Genomic DNA, 12,207 nt, shown 5'->3' with positions numbered 1-12,207 from the left:
TTTAAATTTATTTATAAGGTTTATATTGGCAGCCAGAAGGTAAGAAAATTATTATGAAAACAAATGATTAAACCATTTTAATATTTATTTTCAGGAAAGCTGTGAGCCCTTCACATCTAGTGAAAAAATAACCTCATGACTATCATTTCAAATGAAAAAGTAGTGCATTTTAGACAGTTGTCAGGGTTACTGCTATCTGCTGAGGAAAGACTGTCTCATAGCAAGTTTGCCTGGGGACAAAATGACACATCAGCACACACTATATACTTGGTGATCTAATGCCATAATCTTGTATCAGAGAAGCCAATGAGCATTTTTGCCATTAACTTTTGGAATATAATCCAAATTAGGAGTGAAATCTTGGCAGCAATATATGGAGAAGCTTATTACATACTCCAAGTCCTTGTTCTACAGAATAAGGGACAGTATGAGTTGTAAACTTTTATTTCTGCCAGTGTGTCATACTCCTAATTCATCTCAAGCAGGATGAATCTTTTATACAAAAGCTTTTAAAGGTTAATCTAATTAAACGGCAACTGATTAAATCCACATTGCACTTAGCATGGATAAATATTAGAAGCAAAACATTTTTATATTTGGCTGCCTCAAATAACTCAGCAGATGTATGGATTTAAGATCTAAGGTTACCAATCCAAGTTTGATAAATTTAGCTCAGATGTTAAAGTTTCAGGTTAGCAATGATCAAGCAATGGATCTGTTCCTTGTATAGAGTAGTATTGTTTATAAAACCAAAGACTTAAAAAGACAAAACTTCAAAAAAAGGGGGTGCCAAAATGAAACCCCTACACCCACATTTGAACACCGATTTGAACAACTCACTTTCCAGCACTGCTGAGCACTTCCAGCACTTATCAATGGGAGGTCAGTGGAAACTTCTGGGGCCTCAATCATTTTAAAAGAGTTTCATTCTGGTCCCTAGAAATAGATTTCATTCAAGTCCCCAGATACAGATTTAGGAGCAGGAAGCCATTTAAAAAAAATCTTGGCTACATCCATCATTAATGCTATTGTGGAGCCTTCGTTGTAGTAAAAGCTCTTGTGCACGTCAATGGGACTGCCACATGATTGGTTGTGGTAATTTTTGCAAATATAGCATAATGCTAGGATTAACAGGGCTTACTGAAATACTCAGTTTGGAAATAAGAGCTAGAAAAAGTGGTACCTAGAACATCCATAAACCAGAGGGCTCATTTCTTACTGGACTTTAGGACAACTACATTGATCACCATTAAAAATTCATATATACCCAGAGTTCATATAACAATAGTTCTTTTCCTAGGTTACCAACTAGGAAAAGTTGCGGTTTGAAGGAAATGACTTGTCTTGATACCACTGTGGGGTAACAATCATCTTTTAAATGTGGTAACTCTATATGAGCTGGCTTGCCTTACGCTTCATGAACTCTGGAATTAAAGGTTGTGAACATTTCAAATGTCAGACAGTGTTCATGTGTTCTGTCTTAATTCAAATGTTAAAAAAGGAATAGAAAATATATGAGGCTGTACATTGCATCTAAACCTTAATTATAAATGTGCAATGCTGGGTTCTGAACTGAGCTATTGTGGCTCAGAAAAGAGACTGTGGAATGACACAAAGCAGTGGCAATAAGATGTTGGGCATCCTTAAGAAGGGAACTGAAAACAAGACAGAAAATATCATCAGTCCACTATACAAATCCATGGTGCTCCTACACCTTGAATACTGTATGCAGTTCTGGTCTCTATCAAAAAAAAATAGAGTGGAATTAAGAGACTCAGAGTAGGACAACCAAGATGATAAGGGGTATGGTAATACAAGGAAAGACTCTTTAGCTTGGAAAAGAGAAGGCTGAGGTGGGGTGAGGGGCAGGATGTGCTGGAACTTTATAAAATCATGAAGGATGTGGACCAAGCAAATAGGAAACTGTTATTCATTCAACAATCCCAAAATACTACAACTAAGGGGCACCCATCAGCAGGAGATGAGTAAAAAACTAATGAGAAAGTATTTTCTCATGCAGCGTGTAGCTAACTTGCAGAACACATTACTGCAGGAGGTTGTAGAGGTAGATAGTATCCCCAGATTAAAAAAGGGAATAGACAAATTTATGGGTGGTAAGTTCAGGAAAAGCTCCTAAACAGAACAGTCAGGGATGTCTCCTCTGGCATCTCTACACCAATGATTGTGAATGCCAGGGACTGTATGACAGGGAACAGACCATTCTAGCTTGGTGGTCCTCAAACCAGCTTCACATCACATTTTAGACATAAGGCACCCCTCAGAAAATGCCAGCTCTTAGTTTGCACTTGTTTTTTGAGTACAGGAAAATAACAGAGCAATTTTTATGTTGCAAAGAATTGAGGCCACAACAGGTCAGAATGTTTTTAATATTATGGAGTCTTATGTGGAATCTCTGGGTTTATTTTGTGAATCATGTTTGGACACCTAACAGTGCTAACATTGTGTGGTACCCTCCAGTGAGAATCACTGTTCTAGCTATACCCTGTTCATAAGCTCTCCCTCTAAAATATTCACTTTTGCCACTGTCAGATAGGATACTGGGTCAAATAGATCATTGTTCTGACCCATATGGCCCTTCTTATGTTCTGATGTTCTTATTAAATGAAATCTCCTTGATTGATCTATGAAGTTTTTATTTGTGCTTGCTGTCACATTAATACCCTACTTATTTAAAGTTTGACAGGATGTGCTAGAAGTAATTAGGAAACAGAACCCTTTTAAAATGAAAATAAAGGTTATAAAGGTTAAAGACATTACCAAAGAAATGCCTCCTTTATGGTTAGCCACAATGCACAAAAATAAACTCAATGAAAATCTGTCCTCCTCTCTGTCTCTCTCGCTCTCTGAATGCAGACAAATTCTGATTTGCAGACAGGTAAATAGGCAGTTAGATAGTAAATACAATATAGAAGTAAGGACCCAATTCTGAAAAGAATCAGCGATGATTTTTTAAGGGATTTTTTGACATGTTTTCAGTATCAGGCCTTGATATTTAATTTTTGAGAGAAGCATGAAAATAGAATTGTTCTTCATTTGACTGTGAGCAATATAATTAGAGTTGGAAACACTGGAAAAATACCAAGAGAGGCAGCTCACAACTGGATCAAACCAAAAATTTTAATTGAAGATTATCAAAACCTTTCTGAGGTGATTTCAAGTGTATTTTTAATATTAGTCTGAGGTATTATTGGCCTATCAAGATGTCTATGTTTCTATTGTATCTACTTCTGTAACGTGTATGAATATCTATCTGAAAAAAAAAAAATTTTAAATGTGTTGTGAATCAATATTTCTATAAAATGTTTTCCAGAGAGTAAGTTTCAGTGCAGCAAGAAACCTGGATAAGACTAGTATTATTTAACACTAAAATAATTTCATTTCCATTACTTCAGAGCCAGATATCAGCTATTCAGAAAATAGTCCCAAAGAGAGTCTTTAATTTAAACTGTCTGATGTTCTTTTGGCATTCCTAGTGAAATTGAGAGATCTGTTCTCCAGAAAACTTGGATGTAGTTTCAGTTTTTAAAAAGCAGACTTTTGTGTTCTTGTTGATTTTTCCTTGTTAAGGTGAAGTTGATATGAAAAACCTTTATGAAAACTTGCTCTATTATCATCACATTTTATAGCCTAAACATTTTGTGCATTTGTGAGAATGCTAAAAGGATGGAAATGAAAATTCTTACATGGCAAAAGCTTTTCAAATTAAGTTCTGAGGTACACACACACACACACACACACACACCCCTCTCCCTTAAAACCCAGTGGAGTTTTTGTCTCTGACTTAGAAGGAACAGCACTGAAATAATGTAATATTTTGCTAGCAAGTTTATTTACATGGATTAATGGTAATTCCTTCCTTTAAAAATTCCTTCAAAAGCTAAGCAATATTCCATATTAGGACTGGATTAAATTATCCCTATTCTTGCAAAAGTGGTTATTTATTAATTTAGTATGATTAAATAGATTTAGAAAGGATTTGTCCTATACACTACAGTGAGCTAGAGCTTTGAATTATTCTCAAAAAAGGTAGAGTGGAAATGTAAATGATTATATTTTGGTTTGAGGTGAGCAAGAGGTGAACTCCTTTCACTTGGGTGGAGACAGGAAAAGTCTCAGAAAAATCTTCATAAGGTTCCAGAAAATAAACTCTAGAAATGGTTGATTTACTGAAAAAATTAGTTTGCCAAGATAAATGTTGGTCCTTGTTCAAAGATGGTTGATTCTTTTGGGGCTAATCATTTATCATCCTCCCCACACAGGCCTGGATAAAGTGCCAAAGGATCTTCCCTCAGACACGACTCTGCTGGACTTACAGAATAATAAAATCACTGAGATAAAGGAAGGTGATTTCAAACACTTGAAGGATCTCCATGTAAGTAAATAAATTAACACACATTTGTGAAAATGGGAAGTAGAAATGATATGGAAAGAGTTGTCACTTACTGATTTTCTTCATAGAAAACTGACAAAATAGGACATGATCCATTCCTCCCTTTGCCTTCCCTTCCCTCCCCTCTTCACTCATACCCATCTCTTCTTCTTCTGTTTCACAGACATTTCTCATCTGCCCCATTGACCCCATCCTATCTTCTGATCTGTGTCATCTGCCCCTGGAGTAATCTTTGCTAAATTTGTCACACTTTCATATACTTACACTTCTTACATAGTCTGCTCATTTGTGTGTACCTGTCAAGGTAGGATTTGCTCCAGATTTATATCTTGAGCTTTGCTTCTCTATTCATGACCCATAACTGAATGAAACCAGCTTTAATGCCACATGCTTTCCACCACACTACCAACTCTGAAACTTCCTACACCAAAACTTGAGATAGTCAGTACATACCAGTATTCAGTGAAGCAGACACTTCAATACTTCGTTAGATCAGGACCTTACAGAGGTAAATTATGGACGTCATTCAAACTCCCCTTTATTTCTTCTTTTTGCCTTTTTTGCCATACAACCTACATGAAATAAGTCAATGAAGATATTGGTATAATCCGGGGAAAAATACTTTGTAAAATCCTGGCCCCCTGGACTTCATTAAGATCAGGATTTCACTTAGCATCTTTAGTAGGGATCACCCAGTACATTAAACTTGAATGAACGTGTATTTTACCCATATTACCGTATTTTCACACATATAGTCCGCAGGCTATACACGTTTTTACAAACTTGACGGATGGGTGTGGGCTATACAAGGGTGCGGGCTATGCAGAGTCTTTAGAACAGCATAGCCCATCCCCGCCCATCCCCAGCTGTGGGCTGATGTCACGGCGGCAGTGAGCCCCGGCAGATTGAGCGCGGCTGGCAGCAGCGGCAGGGAGCAGGGCTGCCTCCCACTCAACTCACAACTCCTCATCCCTCTCCTCCTCTGCACCACTTTTAGTTGGCTCCAGCTCCGGCTCTGGCTCCGGCGGCCATGCCCAGCACAGCCCACACTTGAGCGTGGTTGGCGGCGGCAGTGGGGAGCAGGGCTCGCAGCTTCCAGATCCTCATCCCTCCCCTCCTCTGCAGCAATTAGCACCGGCTGGTGGCAGCGGCAGGGAGTGGGGCTCACAGTTCCTTATCCCTCCCCTCCCCTGCAGCAATTAGCAGCAATTAGCTCCAGCAGCTGTACCCAGCAGAGCCCGCACTATCATGCGGGGAATACATGGGTGCGGTCTATACATGGACTATTTTATGAAAATACAATTTTCCGCAGGTTATACACTGGTGTGGGTTATATCAGTGTGTGGGCTATATGTGTGAAAATATGGTAAGCCTTTGTTTCTAGCTCCTCATTATTACAGCATATCTGAACTAATTGTATACTCTTCAGAGAAAGTCATGTATTAGTTACCTAGCACATAGTTTGGCATCAGCAGAAATCATGCATAACCATAATATTCAAAAATATTTTTGAGTCAGTTATTTTTGGAGTCACAATTAATTATTCACATGAAAAAGGAAACACTCTTATTTTTCCAGAAATGAAAAAAAATAATGAAAAAAACCTACTTATATAATAAACAACCTCATTTTTTCTGTCCTTTTACTCCAAGCCTCACTTCTCAACCTTTATGTTCAATTATGAATTCTAGTTATGGATTCTCACCTAAAGCCATTAATATTTTAAATAAAAATACACTTTTGAAGTACAAAGGTATTACTCAGGTATCACAGAGAGTTCTCTGCACTACATGAATTATAAAAAAATTACACTGAATAGATACTCCTCTACTAGTAACACTTGATACAGGCTTTTTGTTTGACTAAATCCAGCCTTACTTTTGACAATGTGATGTTTAAATATTGTTAGCACACTCTGCTTTGCAGTAAAGACTATATGATGTAGTTTCAAGCTGTTTTATTTCAAGACAAATGAAGCCACAGTACCAGGCAAACTTTGGCCAGTTGTACATGGGGGTTTAGTTCCCCTAAATTGAAACGGTGGGTTTTTAATTGGTGGGTTTTTAATTGTGATGATTAAAAATCCACTGTTACAATATAGGGGCTTCCATCACTGTTATGGTGAGGAGCCTGATTTGGGCTGTGGGCAGGCTCTTCCAGAAAAAAAAATTGGTGAGGGGCCCGACATTTTCTTTTTTTTTTCTAGTACAGCCTGCCCATGGCTGGGAGGGGAGGGGGTAAGCTGCCAGTGGCTCCTGAGCTGTGGGGAGGCCCTGGTTCTTCCTTCCACAGTGGCATCACACCCTGGGGTGCCCAGGTGGGCTGATAGCAGACTGGATGCTGCCCCAGCTTGGGCTCAGGGAGGAGTTGGATCACGCTGGGAGCTGGCTTCAAGCTGGGACAGTACCCACCCACTAACAGCCCACCCAGACAGCCTTGGGGGTGCTGCCACTGCAGAGGGAAGGACCAGGGCCCCCTTCAGCTCAGAAGCCACTAGCAGCTTGCCCCCCAGACTCTGCTGGGGAAAAAAAAATCAGGCCCCTCACCACTTTCCCCTCCCCTCCCCCCCCGGTGGAGCTGCCCACATCTGGGGTCCAGCTGCTAGGCCTGAGATGCAGGGTGCCCAGTCCTTCCCTCCACTGTGGCTGCACCACCCAGGGCTTCTCAGCTGGGCTACTAGCAGGCTAGATGCTGCCCCAGCTCAAAGGCAGCACCCAGCCCGATCCCATGCCTGTTGGGGCTTCCAGCATCCCATGCACTGTCCCTGCCACCTTCCCCCCACCTGCGACCACTTGGGAATGGGCCAGGTTGCCTCTGGGACAGTGCAGAAAGGTAGCAGGAAGGTGGCTGGGCATGCTGGCAGCTGAAGGCAACGTGACAGTGCACAGGGCACTGGAAGCACTTGAAATCTGAATCCCGCAGGCTTCTAGTGCCCCATTCACTGTCTACACCACCTCCTCTGGCTGTCAGCACATGCAGCCACCCTCCTATGCTGTCCCAGGAGCAAGCTGGGTGTTCTGGCAGCTGGAGATGGCAGTGAGGATGGTGCATGGGGCACTGGAAGCTTGGGCAGGCTCAGGGAAGGATGTATCACTGCAATTTATTAGGCAGCAAACTAAAGTACATTTTTCATATGATCAGGCCCATGAAAGTTTTCTATAGCTGCTCTATGACACATGCACAGCTGCAGAGTGCTTTTAAAATGGTCAGTTGTGCAAACACTTATCCCTCCTCAAATGTAGTATTAGATGAAGACACTCTGCTTCAGAGCATGTTAGGGAAATTGTGTTCCCTAGGGTTAATTTTTCATGTGTTATGGGCTTGACTAATAGGGAAAGGAGGGAGCAGCACCAAGCTGCTGGCTGGGATTTGCTACATGGCTGGAGCTGGAGGGAGGCTGCAGAATGGAGCCCCCTCATTTTGAAGGCCTGGCCTAGCTCCCCTCAATACCCCAACCAGGATAGCAGGGAGGGGGCACAAGGCAGCATGGGTCATCTAGGGCAGCAAAGCCCAACCAGTAGCTCGGTGCTGCTTGCTACCCCCTCCTCCTTCATGCTGACAGTCCTGGAGCTGGAAGGGCAGTGGTAAGGAGAGGGGAGGTTCGATAGCCTCCTCAGATCCTGCTGGAGCGCTTCTGCATGCTGGCTAGGAGGGCGGTGCAGACAGGCTTGATCTCCCCAAACCCAACAAATGAATGTCTGTTGCTTTGACGGCAGAGGTGAGTGCTTTAACTCATGATGCATTATGTAAAGCATCATGAGTTAGAGTGGGGGCCTGAACATCTGTCTGTGCCCTTAGTTCCTACTCCTAAGAAAACTGAAAAATCAGTCCCCTTAGGGTTTGAGAGGATTAACTACTACTGGCAATTTATTCTGTCCCTGTTGAGGGGGGACCTAGACCTTGCATCAATACCACAAGTATGCTAACCTCAATGGATATATTCAGAGGTGCACACACTAGTTAAGTCTTCAATTCCCAGTGAACTCTGATTGACAAAAATATGGGCCTAGCTGGGTCAACCCTCCAGTATAATTTTCCCTGGACCTAGATGGGTGCAGGAAAGGCCCCGTCTTCTGGAAATAGAAAAGGGCTTGTACCATGGATCTTTCTACCCTGCCCAACACTGTCACATTCACTAGGTGGGAGCTAGGTGATGACGGCATAGCAGTTTTGTGTGGGAATCAACCTTAAATGTAGGACCCAATGGAAAGATAGTTTTTATGGGCTAGGGGCAGAAAATATACATAAATTAGGATAAGTGATCAGAAACTGGTTCAAATCTGTAATACAACAAAAGTTCAGTGCACATATACCACCTTCAAAATGGCCCAAACCAGTTTAAGATAAACCTGGATGGATGTAGTATCAGACTTATCTTGAATCTGGAGGGGATGTGGGACAGTTAACTCTCAGTCCCCCAACATCCCAGGATGCTTTGCACCTCCCTCCAACCCCACCCCATCACAAGATAGGCACACTAGCCTTAGCCCAAGCTATCTGCTTCAACCAAGCAGGGAGGCATGCTCTGGCACCTGCCTGCCTGGGGCACTGCAGGCATGTGCCTTCATTTCTGGAATCAAAAGTAAATGTCCGTTCACTTGCTTATTAGTTCAATCTGCACAGCTCAGACTAACCTTTGAAGACTGAATCAATTCAGGCTCATGCCTTTTGACTGTCTGTACTTAACAACATTGAGCAGAGGCTCCTGTTACACAAATGTGTGGATTAGTTTGACCTCAGACACTGAGTAAAGGAGATTTGCCCACTTCTTAGTTCTAAGTGCTTACTGGACAATACATATTGCCAGAAGCAAACAAACTATGAAAATTCTTTGGTTGGATGAATAAAGCATTTAAAAGCCAAAGAGCTGAAACTTTCTGAAAATGTAAAGGATAAATGGAGAAGCTTTGAAAGAGCATTTCCTCCTTATCCACAGATGGTGGGTGCCAGCAAAAAAGTGTCACAGTAGCCTTATTTTTTACACTATTTTTTTTATTGCACACGGTGTTTTTGATGGCATTCAGTTAAGTCACACAGAGAAGACTAACCAGAAAACAGAACTACATGAATTTGCATAAAATTTCACATAAAAATGAAGCATGACAGATTTGCTTTTTATTAGGAATTCAGAAGCATGGAAATATAGAAAGCCTTGTGACTACAGTAAGGCTAAAAAGCCATTTTCAGCCAATTTAGGGGGAAAAGCCAAAACTGGCTCCTTGAGACAAAGTACTCAGAGGGAAACTTCCGAAAGATCCAGAATTAACCCTTCATGAAACAATTAGAATTCCAACCACCCCAGCCATTAACCTGAGAGCACTACCATATGAAGATATCCTATGGATATGGGATGCTTATTTAAACAAAGAGCTTGAGAAATTGGAAATGCTAATTAGTCCTGAGGTACAATGACAGAAGGACACTAATACAAACAAACTTACTCTTGGACTGATACAAATGGACTTACCCTTGCCTGGCCAGAATTGTTCAGAAAAGACCCATGGGACTGTCTGGGTCTAACTGTACACTATTAGTACAGTTTACATGTTTATCTGTACCTGAAATATTTATTGTTTGTTATTATTACTATGTGCAGCAGGGGAAAGATGGTGCATGGAGCTGTATCTCTTTATAAGGCTCTTCCAAGAGCCAGTTGAAAACAGTTGTGTTTTGCAGAGGCTCTTGTTACACAGTGCTAATCAGATAGAGCCTGGATGCTTAGGCTAGAGACATAAATTACACATAAACTGGTATAAGTGATTGGAAACCAGTTCAGATCTGTAACACAACAGAAGTTCAGTGCATATAAACCACTTTCAGAATTACTGAAACAGTTTAAGATAAACCTACATGGTTGTAGTATCAGACTTAACTGATTTAGGTTAAATCAATTAGTTGAACTTCTGTCCCAGGGTGCTTTGTACCTCCCCTGAAAGAACCCCTCATAGGGTGGGTGGGCTAGCCTTTGCCCAAGCTCTCTGCTCCAGCTGATCCAGAAGGCTTTAGCCTGAGCCACTGCAGGCATGTGGCTGCATTTCTGGAAGCAAGAGTGAAAGTCTGTTCACTTGTTTATCAGTTCAATCTACACAGCTTAAACTAACCTGCAAAGATTGAATCAATTCAGCCTTAGGCTTCTTGACCATCTGTGCTGAGCCTTAATGAAGCACACCTCTAGTAGTCTCTGATCACTTATTGGCCATCACAAGATGCAGGAACAGTTTAATGACATGCATCCAGGAACTGATGCTGCCATCAGTGTAGTAGAGTAGTAGATACTCTGGAGAGTAGGGCTAGGATTCAGAGAGACAGCCATATCTGGCGTACTGTGTCTACTTTTGCCCCCCTCCCACTACAGAAAGGATGTGGGCAAATTTTGAGAGTGTCCAGTGAGGGGTAACAAAAAGGATTAGGGAGCTGGGGCATATGATTTTGGAGAAGAGGCTGTGGGTACTGGGCTTATTTAGACTGGAGAAGAGAAGACTGAGGAGGGAGTCAAAATCAGCCTTCAACTATCTGAAGTGGTGTTTCAAAGAGGATGGAGCTAGGCTGTTCCCAGTGGTGGCAGATGACAGAACAAGGAGCAATGGCCTCAAGTTGCAGCAAGGGAAATTTACATTAGACACTGGGAAAAACTCTCTCACTAGGAGGGTAGTAAAACACTGGTACAGGTTACCCAGAGAAATTGTGGACTCTCCATCCTTGGGGGGTTTTAAGACCAGGGTAGACAAAGCCTTGGCTGAAATGATATATTTGGGGGTGGCCCTGCTTTGAGCAGAGGCTTGGAATAATTGACCTCCTAACATCCCTTTCAAACCTAGTTTTCTATGATTAGGAGGATTTCTCCAGTTTTCACTTCAGACATTTTTTTCTCTGTAATAGTACTCCTTTCCCCTTCACATAATATCATCACCTTCGCTCTACCTTTCTTTCTTCTTGCCCTGCCCTATCCCCCTTGTGTCCCTTCTTTTGATTTTTCTTCTCCTTTCTTTGGCTTGCTAAACTAAGCATCTCCTCACAAAACTGCACAGGAACGATTTAAGTAACAACATGAAAATATCACAGCATCCCTATGACTTCTGGTCACCATTCTGCTCATACATCCATACCACTCTCCCCCCTATCATTTCTCTGCCATCCCTATTAAACTTGTGCACTCTTTCAGAAAGTACTACAAGGCACTGTTTTAGTTGATTTCTTCAGACAAGATAGACAGTGTTTTCCATATAGTTTCACATGATGGATATTTAGGTCACATGATGAATACTCAGCTAATTCACATTTTAATAAAAAATGTGAAATGCGTTCTTGGTATCTTAAAGTACTGCCTTCTTGCTCTGGGGCTTCAAACACTGAGTAATATCCTAGCCCCATTGAAGTCAGTGGCAAAGCTTCCTCTGACTTCTGTGGGGCCTGAATAGCACTGTGTATCTGTTCCAATAATAAAGTGATTTTTTACTAACTGCAGCGTCCTCAAGATGCTTAAGAATCTTATAACAAACTTTAGAACAGGGATTGTCTTTTTGTGGTGTGTTTGTACAATGTCAAGAAATCAGAGAGGAGGGTGAGGAAAGAGTCCAATAGCATTATTACAATGCTATAAAAATAGAGTTTTGCTATAACACATCTTTTTAGCTCAGACATGCCTCTTTCCTCCTTGCTCTTTCTTCTCCTGCTTTGTTAGAATAAATTACCCTTTCTATAGGGTGAACCATCTATCCCAGTTGTAAATACAGGACATCCAAGACACTGCCCCCTCACCCCCCTTCCCCACCCCTCCTCCCTCCCACATCAGTGGC

At 41.6% G+C, this 12,207-nt stretch overlaps 1 protein-coding gene across 1 annotated transcript in view; it reads left to right on the top strand.

Moving 5' to 3' along the window:
- The window catches only part of DCN (decorin), a 47,099-nt gene that overhangs the window by 12,558 nt on the left and 22,334 nt on the right, over window positions 1-12,207 (top strand). Inside the window, exon 3 of the mRNA XM_090042674.1 lies at window positions 4,281-4,393. Within this exon, the coding sequence (XP_089898800.1) occupies window positions 4,281-4,393 (113 nt within the window). The remainder of the gene's footprint in view (window positions 1-4,280; window positions 4,394-12,207) is intronic.

The sequence above is a fragment of the Crocodylus siamensis genome, chromosome 4 (genome assembly GCF_052110815.1).
Source record: "Crocodylus siamensis isolate JL-2025a chromosome 4, ASM5211081v1, whole genome shotgun sequence".
In the NCBI taxonomy this organism is placed as follows: domain Eukaryota; kingdom Metazoa; phylum Chordata; order Crocodylia; family Crocodylidae; genus Crocodylus; species Crocodylus siamensis.
This window is presented reverse-complemented; position numbering and strand designations above follow the sequence as displayed.